We start from the raw sequence: 21,884 nt of genomic DNA on the forward strand, positions 1-21,884 counted from the left end.
CCACCGAAGGTGTCGTCCGATGATACCTCTACCGGACCAGAGCCCTCGGTCGGGAAGAGCCCCCGCTCATCAAAGACAGGTAGAGCGGCGATCAGATCGGTCCGGTCGTCGAGACGGTACAGTGGACCTAGAGCCTCAGGAAAGTCACCAGGGTCACCGTCGAGCAAGATCGCCGCGGCCCTGTTCAGATCCTTAGTGGGAAGGTCTTGGGACCGGAGCCTGTGCTCGTCGTCACCGGCCCCGTATTCCCACAGGGGCCTGGAGTGGGCCTGAAGGGGCAGCAGGTGCTGCGCCAAGAATTCCTTCACTATCATCCCATCGGTCAGCCTCTTGGCGGTGATGTCGCGGGAGAAGCGCTCCAGGATGAGCGCGGCCCGAGGGTCACACAGCTTCGCTGAGCTCCACACAGAAGTCTTCTCCGGCAGCCCTTTCGGCTCCTCAAACCGAGGGTTGGCATCCTTGAGGCTCATGAGAACTCAGCGGTGCCTGAAGTTTTCCACCTTCTTCCTGGCCTTCAGGAGCAAATTGCTGCTCTGGGCCGATACGAAGGAGACACATGCCGACAAGTGGGCACCGTCGTGCAGGCGCAGGCTAAAGAAATGGCGGAAGAGGGCCACTAAAGGCCAGACGCTAATGAAGGCCTCGCAGTAGAAAGCAAAGACGGACAGGAGCAAGATGGAGTTGGGCTGGAGATGAAGGGCCTGGATCCCATGGTGGTTCAGGATGGCGGTGAAGAACGAGGAGAAGGGCGGCACCAGCCCGGCGAACACGCTATGAAGGAAGAAGGGGTATGCCGCCTTCGACGCGGGCCGCCTTGCTATGACGCCAAGCCAGATCAGGGTCGGCCCATGCTCGTTGGACACGGCCGCAGTCCATGGGAGCACGGGGTAAGATCCACATCCTTGGAGAGGGCGCACTCCAAGAGCGGAGAAGCCTGGGCAGGACCTTGCGTCTCTCGCTTCTACTTCCCGGCGGGCGCCATCGCTGAATCAACAAGGAAACGGTGCGATGTTGGATTTCGGAGACGCCGTTTGAGGTTGGACACCGAGGAGGAAGAGTGAGAGTGGGGAAAGGAAATAAATAATGGGTAGACACAACGAGTCAGATTCCTGATAACCCGGGCGAAGACAGAAGACAAAGGAGACCCGACATCAGTCGCGTGGTACGCACTGGCCTGTCCCACATGCATTTAGGGCATGCGGCGCTTTAGGCCGCTCCCCAAGGCTTCGCCTAGAAGCCAGCCCGAGCATGCCTTGGTCCCGGGGGCTACTCTCGGCGCTCTAGGAATGGGGGTACCCAGACCTTCCTACCTGTGGCCCAGGGCTGGCCCACTTCATCAAGCTAGCACCATCGGACATGGCACCGCTCAAGGCAAGGCCCTCGTGAGGGGCCAAGTCTCGCAGGGAGGAATAGCATCAAGACCCGCAGGGGGGCCTCCTCAGGACCCCTCCGGAGCAGCGGATATTCCGAGGCGAGACCCGGCCTCAGGAGTCAAGGATGATGCAGAGGAAGGACAGGTGAGCAGCTGACAACAGGACGGAGCAGTTTCCCCTTTAGTGCAAAGCGGGCAAGGACGAACGTGAGTTCCCAAGGCATATTCCAAAGGTTTCCTTTCTGGTGCAACAAGGCCATCGCCGCCCGCCAGTAGGACAGACGTCATCCCTGGACCCGTCCCTGCAAGCGCTGGCAGCCGCTTTGCACGCGAAGACTGCTTTTGGGAAGGGAAGCATGTTCCCGTGTTCCCCTTCAAAAATTGGCCGTTGTGGGATCCCTTCCCGCCGAAATGATAAGGGAAGAGGACCGGGGCCGCCACTATGTATAGAGGTTAGGTTACTTCGTAGAGGAGATCCGATTTCCATTCATTCTCCCACTAGAACCACACAAAGGCTACACAGCCTCTGGAGGCCCTCGAAGACTGTACTAGTTCATCCATCTACCTCCACGAGAGGCAATCCACAAAAGCAGGAGTAGGGTATTACGCTTCTCAGCGGCCCGAACGTGGGTAAATTGATGTGTTCCATGTCTTCCTCACCATCGAGTGAGTTCTCTGTCATCCCAAGCGAGTAGCCATTTAGGTGAGGCGAGCTCACGAGAGATCTTCGTACATGCCCCTGAGTTCGAATATATAGGGTTTTGCGGAGCCCAAAATCCGACAAGGACCAGGCCCTACATAAGAGAGAAGCCCGGCCTCCATAGGATGGGAATCCACCGACTCCACTAGGGCAAGAACACTCCTTTCCTTTGTACTCGCCTTCCACCTCAAGCAATCCAGACAAGCAGGAATAGGGTTTTACACTGGAAGGTGGCCTGAACCTGGGTAAACTACGTGTGTGTTCTTGTTCATCTTCCTTAGCTCGAGCCACTTGAGACCTGCCGTGAGGTTTTGATGGAGAACAAGGCAGGAGAACAAGCGCACCCGAGTTTTTGAACCTTTCTGGGTGTGCAGAGCTCCAATTCCAACATTTGGCGTGCCAGGTAGGGGTGCACAACCATCCTCCAACTCCAGTTTCACCTCCAGCTTCATCGACCCCATGGACGACGCTCGTCGCACTCACCTGAGCACTGGACGGTCGTCACCGACCCACCAGCGTCGCGGCCACCACCATCATTGCCCACGAACAGCAGGGCTCCCTGCGGCCCCTAGTGGGGCAAGGCGTCCGCTCCGCCGCATCCCTCGCGGCATTCCTCCTCATCTTGTGTCCACGTGGGAGACGTGAACATGCAAGACACGCTACTCATGGCGAGTGAATCGCTCCACCACCACCCGACGGACGAAGGCTACAACACCTATGTGGACCACATCGCCGAGCTCTTCGCCGCTGCCAGGAGGGCCATGACACCCTACATCCTATCAATGACGCAAGGCCAACTCAGAAGATGGGATCCCACCAACCAGAGCGCAGGAGACACACGAAGGAAAACAGTAGACCTCGCGGAAGGAAAGAAGGCACCCCAAGCATAACAGGCAACTACTACTTAAGACAAAAGTATATTACAAAATGTCTAATGCCCTCCTAGGGCCAAGTGGTTCTTGATGCAACAGGAAAGATATAGGAAAGTTTAAGCAGAGGAAGCACTGTCTTCATCATAGCTCTCGGAGGCTTCGGCATCGAGGCTGCCGCTCTCCTCGGAGGGTGCCGCTTGAATGAACCGCCCGACCAGGAACTCCACATGATCGCGCACCTCATCCCTCAAGGGGCTCCGGAGCTCCACGCGCACCAGCTCCATCGTGCGGGAGAGGTCGAATGTGGGGTCGTGGCAACACGGATTGGAGAAGATGTGTGTGAGTGCACTATCGAGAAGCTCGTGCACCCTGTACTCGATGTATTCATCCACCTTGAAGAAGCCTGATTCCAGTGCCTCCACCACCTTGATGAAGAAGTCAAAGTAGCCTTCATCACCATGCGCACATGGCAGCGCACGGGCGTCCCCGACAAAGCAACGGAACGCACCGCCCGCGCGGCACGCAAGCTCCAGGAATTGCTTGGCGTGCTACGCCTCCATATGTCGTGCGTGCTCTGCGTCATCCTTAGCCGTGTGCTCGGCATCGGCGGCTTCACTGACTTGGGCCTGAAGCGACTTCAACTCCTCCTTGACCTCCCCTCACTCCTAAGGGTGGCCTGGAGGGCGGCTTGGGCACCCTATAGCTCGGCCCTAAGCACGTTTGCCTCCTCCTGGAGTGCATCGCACCTGAGCTGGAAACGGGCCTCCTATCGGGCGAGCTCATCACGATGCTCCTTCAGGGCGGCTTCCCGCTCTCGAGCCACACTCGTTTCCGCATCAGCAAGGGCTTCCCCATGCGCCGCCACGAGCACGACCTCGTCGGCAAGAACGTGACCTTCCAGAACCTCGTGATGCTCACGCTCCGCCTCTTGATCGAAGGCAATCTAGGCGGCCTCCCGCTCGTAGAGAGCCACTTCCGCCTCCCGCTCGATGACGGCTGCCTCCATGCGGGCCAGATCCACCTCGCACCCGGCGCTTCAGGAGTTGAATGCGGAGGCATGGGATGCGCACCTGAGGGCTCCGTCATTGCCTTAGAGGAGGCCTAGATCCTCTAGGGCTCTTCAGGCCAAGCGCAGAGGTAGAGGCCTCACCAGCGGGTGGCGTGCGAGAGGGCGCCCTCCGCAGGGCATCCCTGCGTCTCTTGGGCGTTGGCGCCCTGGAAGGTTCAGTGATCAGATTCATCAGGCCACACAAGGTACGCAAGGAAAAGCAATGGCGACAGCATAGTAATTCGTCACTAGCAGCCAAGCATCGTCGCGTTGGGGTCGGCCTCAGGGGCTGGCCCCCGTTGCCCCTATGAGAAGATGGCGGCTCTAAAGACCCCGCCTGTGCTTCACCAGTTGTGGCACCCCTCGTGGCTTCCATGGAAAGCAGAAAAGGGGGAAGGATGCAACATTTGCACTAGAATGATGGGGCAGTGCTGGAGGAAGGTAGATGGGAGAAGCTGTTTGGTGGCGGCTCCGCCCCTCGGGTGTTGCGGTTTTATAGGCGCAACCGCAGTCCCCGAGGATTTGTGGGAAGTGAAGGCAACGTTCACTCCATCGAGCGCCACCTGTCATGCCTGGCCCACAGCCAGTTATGGCTCGCGTCGCCTTGTTCCCCAACCGGCCACTCCGTGCATGCCACGGGCCGAGGGGCAGTCTTACGTGAGAAGGAAGGCGCAATAGGGCGGCATTAATCAAGGAAGAGAAATGATGGACGGCGCTACGCTCAGGATTTATGTCATCTCGCTCGGGGCGGTTCTCGAGGCATTACGGGAAGAAGAAGAGTCCCACGACCTGCCGGGCGCCACGCATCGAGCCTGGCCTACAGCGGTTGGGGCCCACGTAGCTTCGCCTCTCCCATCGGGTGGAGTCATGCACAACGTGGGACCGGGGGATACTTTTGGGCCCCTGGTATCGGGGGTACCTAGGCCCGTCGGTGTGCGGCCCGAGGCGCAATGCGCTATGCATGCCTGATTTAGCCCGGTGGTAGGCCCAACAAGCAATACCCTTGCAAGGCAAGTGCCTAGAGGATCGTCGTCAAGGACCGCGTGAGGCCGCTTGTTACAAGGACGCGTTCTGAGGCCACCCCCGAGGCCCTCATGGGGCGGACTTATCAAGGGCAACCAAGGAGGGTCGCGTGACCCTGGTCTTCACATGGGTGACACAGGATGCACAGGTGGCGCATGAGCGGTGCGATCGGGCACGGACACACAGGCTTCCACTTTCGTGCTCAGGAAGCAGGGCCATTTTGCGGGCTCCAAAAGCACCCACCCAAGGTTTCCTACTTTGTGCAAGAGGACCAAAGTTGGGGGCTAGGAAGGACCAAGGTCACCCCGAGCCCACCAGTTCGTCACGACGAAGAGCTTTGGCAGGCGAAGACCACCTTTGTGAGGATGGACTGCAGTCATGTCCCCTTTCGAAATGGCCATTGTGACAACCCTTCCCGCCTAGTGTTTTCGGGGGAAGAGGACCATGGCATGTATAAGAGAGAGGACGGGCCTCTGTAGAAAGGGGATTCACCAACTCCACTAGGGCAAGAACCCCCTTTCCTTTGTACTCGCCTTCCACCTCAAGCAATCTAGACAAGCAAGAGTAGGGTTTTACACCGCAAGGTGGCCTAAACCTAGGTAAGTTGCGTGTGTGTTCTTGTTTATCTTCCTTATCTTGACCCACGGGAGAGTCGGCGTGAGGTTGTGAGGCAGAACAGGGCAGGAGAGCGAGCACACCTGAGTGTTTGAACCTTTCTGGGTCTATGGAGCCCCGATTCCGATAGTGTCTTCCGATAGAGGCATCTTGATGACCAGCTACGAGGTATTTACGTGTTTGTTAGATGTAATCGCTCTTCGATGTTGTGACTCATCATGAGCGCAAGGTCTGCGAAGTCCTACCTCACATCGCCGAGAGTTACATCCATGTGCTTTACCCCCACGTCCCTCCCCGCATCGTCATGATCCACGCACACAACTTCCTTACATGCACCACCTCCTTCACAACCTTTTATGCAACCTCAGAAGTTCTTGTCGATTTTCTTCTAGGTTCCTTTCTGAGAGCTTCTTCGGGAGTTCGAGTTTGGAAAAACACTTACTAAACTCCATAAGGTGCCTTTCACAAATAATTAATTCATCAAAAGGGACACATGGAACCCTCATCTTAACTTTTGTGGCACCTTACAAAAGCAAATGAGATATCATTGGAGTGAAAGGACGCGGGGTGACTAGACATGACTCGAGAAATAGGTAAGGTAGAACACAAGATGTGAGACATGAGTTCTATAGGATGAGCGAGGCAAAAGAAAGGGAAAAATGTGGGAGAAGGGATGGTGGGAAGGAAAAGTACAGGAGAGGGTATGACATGAAGAAAAAGTCTGGGAGAGGAAACGGTGGTCGAGGGATCACCGGAAGAGAAATGAAAAAAGAGGAAACGTCAATCAATAACTAGCAAACAGAAATGACTTCTCATCTGTGTTGGAAATGAGGAGTAACTCTTCGTCCATGTGAGGAACGACATGCAAACTCATTCGCATGTTTACGTGATGAGGTCGGCCCTAGGAGCCACTAAGGCGTGGCTAGGACTGAAGAGATTATCTTTGGCTAGAGCTGTAACAAAGAGATTATCTTTGGTCCATAGATGAATGAAAAGATACTCCACGGTCATACACGGACAGAAAGGGTCTCTTCGGCGAGGACACAAATGAAGAATTGATACTCGTTCTACACGCGGATGACAGGGTCATATAAATGAAAACAATAAATAGGCAATGTAGTTTATGATTTTGTAAACAAATCATAAATGTGGTTCCTCGAAGAGAAAAATACTTCTCGCTTTCATTTTGCCGGATAATAGAGAAACATGCTAGTACTGGGGGTCACTCTTTTGTTGACTTCAAAATTTTTTAGAATCCTGATAGTTAAGACATGACTAGGAGGCTTTTAAAAGAAAATAATTGGTTGAATTTCTAGAATAAGTTAGGTAAGAGACAACTTATTTTAGAACTCTAAAAAAATTAGAAATAAACTGGGCCTAGTTGTTTTGACAACGTGAGTACTCAGATTGAGATGTTGAATTTATCTTTTTGGCAACGGAGATGATTGGGATAAAATTGGATCGTTGGACCGGAAGGAATGGCCCATTAGCCCAGCTTTCTCTCTGTCTACGCGTGTCCAGTACTACAGTTGCAAGTCAAGTCCAGCTCCACTTCTCCTCGACCACTCCACTAGAGCAGAACCACATCTAGCTCATCCATCCCCAAACCCCCAAAGAGGAAGAAAAGATTGTTGCGGCGGCTAATCGGAGGGAGAAGAATCCATGGCATCCGACGGTGTTGTGGCCCTGTACGGCAACAACAAGGCGGTGGTGGAGCCCACCGCCAAGCCTGCCGCCGCCACCTTCTCCGTCAAGGTGGGTCTCGCCCAGATGCTGCGCGGCGGCGTCATCATGGACGTCGTCACCGCCGAGCAGGCGCGCCTCGCCGAGGAGGCCGGTGCCTGCGCCGTCATGGCGCTGGAGCGCGTGCCCGCTGACATCCGCGCCCAGGGCGGCGTCGCCCGCATGTCCGACCCGGCCCTCATCCGCGACATCAAGCGCGCCGTCACCATCCCAGTCATGGCCAAGGCCCGCATCGGACACTTCGTGGAGGCCCAGATCCTGGAGGCCATCGGCGTGGACTACGTGGACGAGAGCGAGGTCCTCACCCTCGCCGACGACGCCCACCACATCAACAAGCACAACTTCCGCGTCCCCTTCGTGTGCGGCTGCCGCAACCTCGGCGAGGCGCTCCGCCGCATCCGCGAAGGCGCCGCCATGATCCGCACCAAGGGCGAGGCCGGCACCGGCAACGTGGTGGAGGCCGTCCGTCACGTCCGCTCCGTAATGGGCGCCGTCCGCGCCCTACGCAACATGGACGACGACGAGGTCTTCAGCTACGCCAAGCAGATCGCCGCCCCGTACGACCTGGTGATGCAGACCAAGCAGCTCGGCCGCCTCCCGGTCGTACAGTTCGCCGCCGGAGGCGTCGCCACCCCTGCAGACGCCGCCTTGATGATGCAGCTCGGCTGCGACGGGGTCTTCGTCGGCTCCGGCATCTTCAAGAGCGGCGACCCGTCGCGTCGCGCCCGCGCCATCGTCCAGGCCGTGACACACTACAGCGACCCGGAGATCCTGGCGAATGTCAGCGCCGGGCTAGGGGAGGCCATGGTGGGGATCAACCTGTCCGACCCCAACGTGGAGCGCTTCGCCGCCCGATCCCAGTAGCTCCATACCTTCCTAAACTCCTTGCCATCCCATGGATCGTCGTCGTAATAACTCGAATCTTGCTTGCATCATGTGTCATTTTGTTCCTCGAGGTGCATCATGTATTATCTATCCAGCAGTACTATCTTGGGTGTTGGTTGCAAGTTCAGATCAGCTGAGGGATTTTGCTCTGAAGTGCAATGCTCTCGTTTGTTGTTGCCCGTGTTTGCCCCCAAACTGGAGTGTGGAGATTGAATGTTGTTGGAGATGGCGAAAATGACTGGTCTTGGCCTTGGTTTCCCTAACCTGACCAGGCAACAAAATCCTCGTTTCCTCATCTTACGCCTATGTAGTGGATTATAGGTTAACCAGATTCCTACACGCTCCTTCTAGCAAACGAACCTCTGCTCGGTAGTAAACTCTAGTTGTTTCTCGTGCTGATGGGTTGCCGCTGGATGCGCCTACCGACAAGGCGGTCCCTTCAGAAAGCAGGATCACTCGTGGTCCATGCTTTCATTTCCTTTTTGCGGGTAAATGGTCCATGCTTTCCATCCATAAGGATGTGTCTGGTCTCATCCTGAAATCGGACGGGTTGGTTCCATCCTTAGCAGTCATTCTCGTGTTTAGTTGGGTTAGGAATCGTCACTCGTGGTCCATGCTTTCATTTCCTTTTTACGGGTAAATGGTCCATGCTTTCCATCCATAAGGATGTGTCTGGTCTCATCCTGAAATCGGACGGGTTGGTTCCATCCTTAGCAGTCGTTCTCGTGTTTAGTTGGGTTAGGAATCGGAATTGGATCATCCGAATGCAGGGAATATTCCTTTCAGATGCTTCACCAAGTGATTCCGCCGATTTGAAGGAACCGACTCGTTATTCGTCCATGAAAGCAAGGAGAAAAAAAGAAATAACCAAGCAATTCTCACCGCGCTCACCCCGCACTCGAACAAAAGTTTTCGTGGTTATTTTTTTCATTTTCGTGATTATTTTTTTCGTGGTTATTTTTTCATTTTTCTGATTATTTTTCGTAAATATTTGGTATGTACTCATGATCATATATTTTTATTTGCATGTGTTGAAAATAGAATGAAAATGTTGTTGAAAATTTAAATTATAGGCTTATCAAATGCAAAGAACTCTATTTGTTCAGAGAAGTAATCTCACTATTTACAGATTCTTCTCATTTCATCTCTCCAACTAAACACCGGGACGGAACCAACCCATGACATTTTTATCATCAAGTGAACACAAGGATGAAACCAACCCATGACTTTGGAATGGAACCATGATATTCCATGACTTTTGGTCCTCAAACCAAACACACCTCGTCCATGCTTTCATTTCCTTTTTGCGGGTAAATGGTCCATGGTTTCGATCCATAAGAGCATCTCTAGGGACGTGTTTTAGAGCATCTCCACAGCGGCCGCAAAAACCCCGCGCGGCGGCTAAACTGCGATTTTAGCGCGTGCGGGCCGTTTTTGTGCGTTCCAGCGAAGGCGTAAAAACCGCGCAAGCGACATAACTAGTTCAGCAACCGGGCCGAAATGTTATCGCGCGTCGTTTATTTGATGCGCCCGCTACAGCGCGCCGGACACTCAAGCGTCCGCTCGTAACTCCACCTACCCCATCCAGCCGCTGGCGCGCGCTGCATTTTAGCACACTTGCTGGAGCTACGTGCGCGCTAAAGTTCACAACGGCCGCTGGAGCCAGCGCTCCCCGCCGCGCCAAAACAGACGATCAGGGCGCTGCAAACGTATTTTAAACGCGTCACGCGTTGGGCGGCTATTGGAGATGGTCTGATAGCGGTTACCTGGGTTGTATCTACTTCTCGGGCCGTAGCCACCTGGCGCTTCGTTCAATGCCTTAGGAGTGCGAGAGACGAACGAGACGTTGAGGAGTGCGAGAGACAGATGAGGCGTCTCAAAACTCTCTTTCCTCTTTCATGTCAGCGTCCACTCCTCTATTCACATCATTCTGTCTCTCTTCTCATCGCTCCTTGCTTTTCTTCGATGGCTCGCCCGCCGTGCCGCCTCTTGACCCATCAGCACCGACAAAAACCGTATCCAAGAGCGGTGGGTGGCCGACCTCTCTAACTTACGCATCAACCTGATGGCAGCCATCCGCGCGTCATCGGCGTTCTGCACGAGGCCCCCTCGCCCGACCAATGCGATGTCGGCCGCTCCGGCTTCCTCGCATGGGAAACATCGCATGGGAAACAAAAAAATTCTTACGCTCACCAAGATCAATCTATGGAGACTAACATCTACGAGAGGGGGAATGCATCTGCATACCCTTGTAGATCGCAAAGTGGAAGCATATATAACACGGTTGATGTAGTCGAACCTCTTTGTGATCCAATCCTGATCCATCCCGCGATCTCATCACGATCGGTCCCGCGATCCCATCACGATCGGTCCCGCGATCCCATCACGATCCATCGTGATCTAGTGCCGAACGGACGGCACCTCCGCGTTCAGCACACGTACAACCCGATGACGATCTCCATCTCTTTGATATAGCAAGCGAGGGTGGAGAGGTAGATGAGTTCTCCGTTAGCAGGACGACATGGCGGCAGTGGAGGTGCGGCTGTTCTGACAGGGCTTTGCCAAGCAATACCGGAACCGATCTAGTGGAGAAAACTGATCTATGGGAGAGATATGGCTGCGCCGTGGCATAGGTGTCTTGCAGCCTTCTCACCCACCCGTATATATACGGGGAAGGGAGAGGAGGTTGTGCCCTAGTGTTCCCCCCTAGGAGGGGCGACGACCAAGAGAGGGAGGACGGCGACCCATGGGGTGTCTTGCCACCCCAAGTTAGGGTGACGCCACCTCCTAGGGTTGGCCCTCCACCAGCCCAGCCACATGGGCCTTAGGTGAGGAGGTGTGCCCAGCCCACTAGGGGCTGGTGCGCATCCCTCACAGCCCATGTGGCCCCTCCAAGGTTGGTGGCCCCTTCCGGTGGACCCTCGGAACCCTTCCGGCACCCCCGATACGCTACCGATGACGCACGAACTTTTTCCCTGTGACCAACATGGAACTTCCCATATATCAATCTTTACCTCCAGACCATTCAAGAGCTCCTCGTGACGTCCGGGAACTCATCCGGGACTCCGCACAACCTTCGGTCACCATCATTCATAACTCAACAATACCTAATCGTCAACGAACCTTAAGTGTGCACACCCTGTGGGTTTGATAACTATGCAGACATGACCTGAGACACTCTCCGGTCAATAAACAATAGCGGGACCTGGATGCCCATATTGGCTCCTACATATTCTATGAAGATTTTTATCGGTCGAACCACGATATCAATGTAGCGACCAGACCTCAATCAGTCCAGTCTCCATGCATCTGTGTCATTCCTGGATCGGTATGCTGACACGCACAGTACTTCGATGGGTATTATAACAGAGTAGCAATCCCACACATAATACAATGAATGTCTCAAAGAGAACTTATTACAATAATATGGCCTAAGGCCATCTAAGTTTTATAACATCGGAAGGCTTGGAAGATAAAGTAGGTCCATCAACTCTAACGGCATAGCTGAGTGCAAAACAACGACCTATGGCGCTTACTCGATATCTGAAAAGTCTGCAACATGAACGTTGCAGTCCGAAACGGGTCAGCACATGGAATATGCTGGCAAGGTAACACATAGAGAGTGAAGAGAAATGAAAGCTATATCTACACGCATATTTGGCTGGTGGAAAGCTCTATGGTTAATAGTTTTGCATAAAGCCAAATTTCTTCCTATATTAGTGGAACAAAGTTTATTTAACTATGTTGTTAGTTATTGAACAATGAGAAGGTTCCTCCAACTCAAACCCAAAAATAATCATCATTAACCCGCAAATTAATTTAGAGTGTTGAGATACACATGAAAATCCAAGAACCAGATACTCAAGATGTCCATAACCGGGGACACGGCTAATCATGATTAGTTTGTACACTCTACAGAGGTTGTGCACTTTTCCCACAAGACTCGAAATACATCCATAGTCGGAGATTCGAGACATAGTCTTTCTGAAGCATTAACTCTCTACTTCTGGGTAGACCGTACCACCTATACCCTCTACATCTGCTAGTCTACCACTTCGAGAGCTTCACACAACTTACTCAACTATGCTAGAGCCCATAATAGCTTGCGGCTGCACACGTAAGTTTTAGGTATGAATAGTCGTATGATCCCTTCGAAGCTGGGTGGCGGACCTTAGGATGATCACACGGTTCCCCCAGGATATCCTGACAGCCACTGGGGATTCTAGGGTGCCTCAAGCAGTCCACCCAGATGTGTATTTAAGTAGCCACATTAAGTTAACCTTTAATTAACAATACTCACATCTGTCATGGAAATCACTCACCCAAATAATCGTCTACGAGCATAGCATAGCAATAATAGCATAACGTAGAAGTAACTCCCAAAAGTTTCATAGTAAACAGGTAATAGGTTCTACCTCTGTATCTACTTCCCAATACCCACATGTTAATTAGATCCTAACCATGCAATGTGTGAGGGTGGATCTAATGCAATAAAACTGGGTAATAAGGGATATGATTAAAGTGTTACTTGCCTTGCTGATGATCCGCAAAACCTAGGGACTCGTAGTAGAACGCTTCACAATCCGGGTATTCTATCGCAACAAACAATAGCACACATAAGCAACAATATAGATGCGCGGGTAAAATAGAATACGATCTAACCAGAAAGTTCAAGTAAAGAACTCCGGTTTCCAAAAAGAATCAAATCAAACGGATCAACGAAACTCAAACTGCGAAAGAAACGAGATTCGTTTACTAATCTGGACTAAAGTCATAATTTTATTTATAAAAATCTTGTGCAAGTGGATTAATCAGAAAGAGATTTTCGTGACGAAAATCTGGGCGTTTGAATCACCTAATTCCGATAAACGAGCGAAAAGTTGTACTAAAACGAAATTCGGATCAGGAATCGCGATCAAAATTAATCGCGAAAAAATCCCCGAAAATAAATCTGACGAACGGACGAATGTCCTTTAATTAAATAAACCAAAAAAAAATAAAAAAAAATCTGAAAAAATATTTTTTTTCTACCTCGGGCGGCGTGCTCCGGCGAGTGGCGGCGTGGGCGGGGCGAGGCGGCGGCGGCGGCTAGGGTTTGTGCGCAGGGGGGGGGGGGGCGGCTTATATAGGCCTCCGGGGTCGGTTCGTTTTTTTAAATCGGACGAGATAGAAAATTAAAAAGGAAGTCCATACGAACTCCGATTTCGATGAAACAAATTTTGCCGAACTCCTGAAAATGAGCTCTACAACGTGGACATTTTTAAAAGGCTGAAATAATATTTTGAAAAACTTGTATTTTCGTAAATCCAATAAAATAGCAAATAAAATCTAAATAAAAATTATTATTTGGCTTTAAAATTTCCTCTCAAATATTTCTAAATTTTAGGAAAGTCATTTTATCCCCTCTATCATATTTTTATATATGAAATATTTGAAGAGAAAAATAATTAAAAACCAATGATCCTCTTTTCATTAGTTGAGAAAATCCCAATATGAAAATAAATAAATTCCCAACTCTCTCCAAGGGTCCTTGAGTTGCTTAGAATTTTTAGGATCAACAATTATGAAAATAAAATATGATATGCAAGGTGCTCTAATGCATTAACATTCCAAATTGGAAATTTGGGATGTTACAATCAAGGATTCAATCAATCGTGTATACTGTTCCCTTTGTCCATCGGTATGTCTCTTGCCGGATATTCGATCATCGGTATCTCCATACCTAGTTCAATCTCGTTACCAGCAAGTCTCTTTACTCATTCCATAATATAAGATCCCGTGACTAACTCAGTCACATTTCTTGCAAGTTCATTGTGATGTTGTATTACCGAGTGGGCCCAGAGATACCTCTCCATCATACGGAGTGACAAATCCCAGTCTCGATTGACGCCAACCCAACACACACCTTCGGAGATACTTGTAGAGCACCTTTATAGTCACCCAGTTACGTTATGACGTTTGATACACACAAGGCATTCCTCCGATGCCCGGGAGTTGCATGATCTCATGGTCACAGAAACAGATACTTGACATGCACAAAACAGTAGCAATAAACTGACACGATCACATGCTATGTTCATTGATTGGGTTTTGACCATCAACTCATTCTCCTAGTGATGTGATCCCATTATCAAATGACAACTCATGTCTATGGCCAGGAAACCTTGACCAACTTTGATCAATGAGCTCGTCCTTGGAGGCTCACAAGGGACAGTGTGTTGTCTATGTATCCACACATGTATTTGAGTTTCCAATCAATACAATTATAGTATGGATAATAAACGACTATCATGAACAAGAAAATATAATATTATCTAATTAATTATTGCCTCTAGGGCATATTTCGAACAGTCTCCCTCTTACACTAGAGTTAATAATCTAGTTCACATCACTATGTAATTCACACCCAATGAGTTTTGGGGTTTATTCTATTCTGCTTGTGAAAGTGGTTTTAGACAACGGGTCTGAACCTTTCAGATCCGTGTGTGTTTTTACAAATCTCTATGTCATGCTGTAGATGTTACTGTCACGCTCCAGTTGGAACTATTCCAAATGACTGCTCCATTATACGAATCTGGTTTACTACTCATAGTCATCCCGATTGGTGTGAAAGCTTGCATTGACGTAACCCTTTATGACAAACTCTTTTATCTCGTCACGCCCAAGATGTGACCCTATCCTTATTTTAGCACGAGGGCCTCGATAGGGATAGAAGCGCATCTCGTCGCGTCGCAAGAATGTATATCGTTACAAGTACATGTACTGAAGAGAAGAGTATATGGAATTGGCTTACACTCGCCACAAGCTACATCAGAGTCACATTAGTACAATAATATACAGTCATCAAGAAGAAGAGGATGGTCCGACTACGGACGAATACAAACGATAAAATAACGACGTCCATCCTTGCTATCCCAGGCTGCCGGCCTGGAACCTATCCTAGATTGATGAAGAAGAAGAAGAAACTCCAAATAGGTCAATCAACGCGCTCACGTCAAAGTAACTCTTTACCTGTACCTGCAACTGGCATTGTAGTAATCTGTGAGCCACAGGGACTCGCAATATCATTTCCAAAGGTATCAAGACTAGCAAAGCTTAATGGGTGAGGCATGGATAAGTGGTGAGGCTGCAACAAGCGACTAAGCATTTCTTTGAGATAGCTAACTTACGAGTAGAAGAATAAAGAGGTGAATGACCTACGCATAACAGACGTGAACTAATGATGATCGAATGAATGATCCTGAACACCTACTTACGTCACACATAACCCCACCGTGTCCTCAGTCGGAAAAGGAACTCGCGAGAGAGACAGTCACGGTTACGCACACAGTTGGCATATTTTAATTAAGTTTACTTCAAGTTATCTAGAACAAGATGTTAAACAAAGTTTCCAAGTTTGCCAAAAAACCGCGGGCATGGATTTTCGAAAGATTTAACCCTACAGGGGTGCTCCAACTAGTCCATCACAAATTACCACAAGCCGCATAGAAATCCTCGATCACGAAACTCGCGACCTCCTCGAATTCCTTAGTGGAAAACCTCAACTCTGAGAAATCCCAAAGCATCACCGGAATCCCGATGCACAAGATATTTCGTAAAAGGTAAATCTAATCCAGCAAGGCCACCCGACATGTCGACGATCCCGACAGGAGCCGTGTATCTCGTTCTCAGGACACGACGGATAAGCGAGGCGTATCGTGTCCTGATAGAAATCACCCAAGTTGCCCTGGGTTGGCCCCGCACAGTGCTCTGTTTTGGACCAACACTCATAAGGAGCACTCGCCCGGGAGTTGATTAATTATCCACGGGGTCCAGAAAGTCCCTATGCAATTTTATTAGGTTATTAGGCAAATGTAGTACCAAAGTTGGGCCTTCCCAGACCAGTCTTAATCTAAAACGAATTATCAAGGGGGTCCCCATAACAACCCCGATCATGTTAGGAGCACTGAATTATGGAATATAACACCGATAGCCGAAACTAAGGGGGCAAATGTGGAACAAAACATCAGGCTAGAAATCCAAGCCTTCCACCTTTTACCAAGTATATAGGTCCATTGAATTACTTAGCAATTAATATGGTGATATAACAAGGAACCCATGTAGTCACATGGAAGCAACTGCACCTGCAAGTAGCAACGTTAACACAGGGTTAAGCAAGCGGTAACATAGCCAATCAGTGGTTTGCTAGGTTGTGAACATGTTGAAGGTTTCATGGCAATGTTGAGAGGCTAACATTAAACAGGTGGTAGGCGACGAGACATAATGATAGAAACGTGACAACTAGCATGGCAATGATAGTAATGGTATCTAGGGAAATGATCATCTTGCCTGGGATCCAGCTTGGAAGAAGAATGACTGTGTGAAGCAGACGAACCGACGTAGTCGAACGGATCCTCAGATTCCGACACGCTTGCGGAACTCTATCGAGACAAAGGAAACCAGAAACAAGAATCAACACACGATATTCACCACATCACATGCACGATATGATGCACACCTAATATGATGCATGTCCAGTTTCAATTATGCAGGGTATGGCATGGCAATTCACAACAATCAAACACTACACATTAAGTGAAGCTCAATATGCAACGAGTTGCATATTGACGAAACTCCACATTTAATTAATTTGTTCACTCCCGATTAGGTACACGACAATTTTAAAATGTTATTAACATGGCAAGAGGTGAAGCATGTGATTCTACACGTTAACCTAGTCGGTTAACACACGAAACATTTGAATGGAGCCACAGTTAAAAGATACGTGCAACACAAGACATTATGTCATGAATGCAACATGCATGTAATATTTATGAAAACACTGGCAAGAAGGATATGAAGGATGTGTCGCCATGGCGAACGAAAGGGAAATATGGCGGCTAAATGGAGACGATTCCACAGCAACATTCCAGTTCCGATAATTCGATGAGATACCGGTGCCGATGAATTGTGAGCGTCTCATCCCAAGAATGATGGGGTGATCCCGGTTACCGGGTTCCCATGTGTCGGAGGCATGCATATGGGGTACGTGCAACTAACATGGCACCTATGAAACGGATAACATTTCGTCACATACAACAATGCATTCGGTCCACGGGTGATCGTCTCGGTGGTATACCTTTGAAGCATGCATTCGGGGTGGATCAAGTCATTGCGGTGTAGATGTACATGGGTCGTCGTGGACGTCGTGGAAGTAGTGGTACTCGCGATCTTGTCGATAGTAGTCGTTCAGTTGGCGTAGTGGTACACATGTCTTCGACGATGGTAGTGGTACTTGGCGCATCATCGGGTCATTGAGTACTACACGGTCTCAAACTTGATAGAGATGAAGCATGACGACATTGGTCATGGGCGAAGAGGCCCCAGGACTTGCGAGACTTGGCATGGAGAAAATGAAGTAGCGCATGGCTTCGGCTCGATGGCTACAAGGGGTCGAAGGAGCATGGAACAGAGGCCCTGGGCGCAACGACTAATGGCAGCCAAAGATGCCTGATCGTGAGAGGCCCTTGGCGGCGCTGCTATGCTAGAGAAGCAAGGCAGGGAGGCTGCAGGCAGGGCATGCTCGAGACTCGCCTCCGGCGAGGCTAGCAGCTGCAGGAGCGACGAGAATGGGTACGAGGCGGCGCGAGCTGGCCGGATCTAGCGCGGACGAGGCTTCGACGACGTCGGGGCTCCGGTGGCCGGCGCGAGGGCGGGCCGCTCGGGAGGAGCTGGGGCAGAGGTGTGTGCCGGACCTGCGGCTCCGACGCCTGAAGGAAAGGCGAGTAGGGGACGGCGGCGATGGCTTCGGGCGTCATGGGGGCTGCTACTCCAAGCAGACGAAGACAGCTCCAGGCTGGCACGGGGTTTCTCCTGGCTAGGCTCGCGAGAATAGGAGGGCGAGGCAAAGCCCAGGGCAACAGAGGCAGGAGCACGAGTGCGGCTGGGGCGAGGCGCAGATGGTGGTGAGGCGACGCGAGCGCGGAGGCGGGGCAGCTCAGGCCTGGGGCGAGGCGATGCATGGATGCCATGGGAAGGAGCTGCTCGATCCTCGGGCTGAGAGGAGGAGGGCGACGGGATCGAGGGAAGATGGCTGAGCGCGTGGGCTTTCTTTCTGGGCATATGGCGGCGCTGTCGAGACGAGGGGGAGAGGATTGAGGCGAGGGGTTCTCGCTAGGGTTAGTAGGTGGGGGCGGCTCAGCCTTGGGCTGCTGAAGGCCCAAGTGGCCGGCTGGGTTGGGCTCTCTCCTTCTCTCTCACGGAATTAAAGAAAGGAAGAGAGAAAAAAACAAAAGAATGTTGAATGAAGAAAAGGAAAACAGGTTTAGGAAATAATTTGAGAATAGGGGTTCAATGGACAAACCGATGATAGTTTGCGGTCAAACGGGGTTGATCCGGACCGAACGGTTACGACCGCCCGGTTCGGGTTCTGGGAGGTTTCGACCTAGGCTGCGCGTAGGGTCGGTGCACTGTGCAGAAGGGCTAGGCATAGAAGAGAGGAAAAACGAGCAACCCGGCGACAGAGTTTAAAACAACAAAAAACGTCCCACAATGGGCCGGCTATAGTGTCACTATAGGTTTGATGGTTCGGGTATCAAACGAACTCCGATTGCGACAAAAATTGGGAGGCGGTCTACCTACATTAAAACAAGACCACACACCAAGTTTCAACCCAATTCCAGAATATTTCAAACACACTTTTAAAACAAGATTTTAATGGTGCCGCGAGCGCGTGCGTGTGTGGTTGGACTGAAAACGGTCAACGATGAAAACGGAGAGAACCGACAACTACTAACGGATGCAAGTTTTGAAAACTGGTGGCAACGGAGTGCACATGCAATGGAGATGATGCGCATGATGCGATGATGAATGCGACAAACAATCTAATACAGGGCGGCAATGGAATAAAAGCGGAATCTTCTGCAGCGTGGGTGTCGGGCTGTTACAACTCTCCTACACTAACAAGAGATCTCGCCCCGAGATCTAAGAATGAAAAGGGGAAGAGGAAGAGAAGCAAGAGTTAAGACTTAGTTGCTTCTTGACAAACGAGTGAAACCAATGAAACTTGGAGTTTGGAAAGGGTTTGAAAAATGACATGAAGAACAAACAAGAATTCACAAGAAATTTCAGTAGCACTTCAGTAGGAAAAGAGGACAAAATTGATAAGATGGAAAGATCTTGACAAGATTCACAACAAACCAGGTAAATTGATAAGTAAGGACAGAACATGAAAGAAGACAGAACCTCCGCTTAAATGAATGAGAAAGTAAAGAACACGATCTTGACACAACTAGATAATGGATAAAAGAGAGCAACATCACAACAAGTCCGGAACAAGAGAATAGTAACTAGATCATAGGGAAGAAGAGAATGACAATTACTACCACAATTGAATTGAAGAGCATCCTGACAAGAAGAATTGAAAGGACTTGTTGGAAAACCAACAACGAAAAGAACATGCTTGAAATGGACTTATAAAAACCATCTCAAATAATGAGTTGACAACCAACCACTAACAGAAACAAGGATTTATTGGGAGAAACAAGATATGCCCAACTTCTTGCACCAAGAGGATACATTGAGAGCTTGGATTAATGACAAGCACCATGATAGCAACAATCCATAGGAAAAGCTTTAGGTGAAATCCAAACCAAGATAGCTCAATAAAGAAACCATGAGTTAAAAATATCTCATGATCGAAGAATTGGTGGGTTTAACTAACTCATTCTTGACACAAATTCTCTTCGAGACTCCTCCACTAACAAGAATGCCATAACACCACCTCAAAAGCAAAAGGAGGAAAAAATGCACTTGGAAATGCAAGAGAAAGAATACTTGAGGTTCTCCAACAAGAATCTTGAAAAACACATAGAGAATGAATGAACACATAGAGAACGAATGAAATCTTGAAGAACCACCATGACGAACCTCCATCTACAAAAGAGTGATGCAAAGATATGAAGGATGGAAAGAATAAGACTCAGTCCTTGCAATGACTTAGATAAGCATCACGAAGAGATACTTGAAAAAACTTGGAACTCCGGAAAAGAAAGATAAGCACTTGAGAAAAGGAATTTATATCATGAGCCACACCGGAAGAAGAATTGAAATCATTTGATGAAAAAATAATAAGAATTATGTTATGCTTATCCTTCATGAAGTTAAATTGATGACAAGCAACGGATTTAGCATACCACATATTCTTCTTCAAAAGATTAGAGAGAGAGATAAAGCACCACTTGAAGAATTCTTGGAAAAAACACCGGCAAGAATTTGGAATGAAAGAGGATAAACAAATGAACTGGGCTATATGAGGACAAAAGAGGATGATTCGATTAGAGAAAGATTTAAGAGGCCACCGGTAAGAATTGCAAATGAATGGGGACACCAAGGATGAACAGAGATAAATGAGAATGAAGGACCATGATCCACCTGAGAGAAAACTTGAACAAGGCACCAGGATAATTGAGATATGAACGAAGAGACAACAATTAAGAAGAATTTGAGGATGAAAGCTGAAAGCTGAGAACGAAGAAATCTTTTGAAATGATGGCCTTCGGAGGATCAAGAAATGAACACAACATTGAAATGCACCAGATAGATATGGAAAGAATTTCTCATGATCGAAAACAATTAGAAGAATAGCACCAAGCTGAATGACAATCTTGAAAGATCAGATAAGATTTGAGAAAACACTCCTTCGGTCTTCACGCTGAAAAATATGAGGAGAACACCGCCAAGAATACTGAGGCACTCTAGAACAAGGAAGAATGACAGGTTGAGCTAAAGATGAAATGAATTCAAAGCTATCTTGGAGAAGGAACATGACTGATGAAAATTATTCTTATGTCATAATTGAAATGAATTAGAGATCTCCAGAAAAGATTACAAGAGCCACGAAAGATCCTGGGAAACCTGTGGGTTATGGGCCCACTCAAAATAAACCACCGTTGAAACAGTCGATAGAAAGATTGATTGCACTGGTATAAATAAAAATTTGATGAGGTTGACCACCTCGAAACAATTGAAAGGATTGAAAACAAGAAACATCTGAGATATCTTCAACACTCTGGGTAGAAAGAGATAGATGAATAAACAAGAGAGACTTGATGAGAATTTCCAACACGGGAAGAAAAAACATTGGACAAATGAGAAGGATATGATGAACATCGAGATCTTGAATTGAATACATCGGAGAAGAAGACAATAATGGAGAAAAGATGAACTCAAAACTCCTGAGAATATTCACAGTGAATCACTGGATAAGAGAGAAAAGAAAAAGATAATGGAAGCAACAATGAAAAGAAGACTCTTGGATGAGAAATGAATCACTAAAAAAAAGGGCGGGAGGGCAGGAAAAAAAGACAACTTGGGACAGATGAGATGAACTCCAGAGAGAAATGAGAGATTGAACTTGCAAATCTTGGAGAAGATTGAATCAACTTGAAGAGAAGCACACCGTTTGGAAAAGAATTGACATGACGACTCCGGTTGAAAAGAATTGATAAGACAATTTGAATGAGCAAAGAATTTACATTCCCATAAAATATGAGAACACCTCTTGGAAAGTTATGAATTCACCACTTGACATCGAAGCAACTCAAATAACCATACTCCAACAAAACAAAGGTTGATGCTTGCAAATGA

General features: G+C 49.1%; 1 protein-coding gene across 1 annotated transcript; it reads left to right on the forward strand.

The window, feature by feature from the left end:
- Positions 1-7,095: 7,095 nt before the first annotated feature.
- LOC123448224 (probable pyridoxal 5'-phosphate synthase subunit PDX1.1) lies at positions 7,096-8,411 on the forward strand. The gene has a single exon (XM_045125052.1). It carries the CDS (start codon positions 7,293-7,295, stop codon positions 8,235-8,237), a length of 945 nt encoding a protein of 314 aa, XP_044980987.1. The 5' UTR covers positions 7,096-7,292; the 3' UTR covers positions 8,238-8,411.
- The last annotated feature ends 13,473 nt before the right edge of the window (positions 8,412-21,884 follow it).

Source organism: Hordeum vulgare, chromosome 4H (assembly GCF_904849725.1).
Source record: "Hordeum vulgare subsp. vulgare chromosome 4H, MorexV3_pseudomolecules_assembly, whole genome shotgun sequence".
Taxonomy (NCBI): domain Eukaryota; kingdom Viridiplantae; phylum Streptophyta; class Magnoliopsida; order Poales; family Poaceae; genus Hordeum; species Hordeum vulgare.

Excerpts from the sequence above, each read along its gene's own strand:
- LOC123448224 (XM_045125052.1), top strand. The coding sequence starts at position 7,293 with ATGGCATCCGACGGTGTTGTGGCCCTGTACGGCAACAACAAGGCGGTG.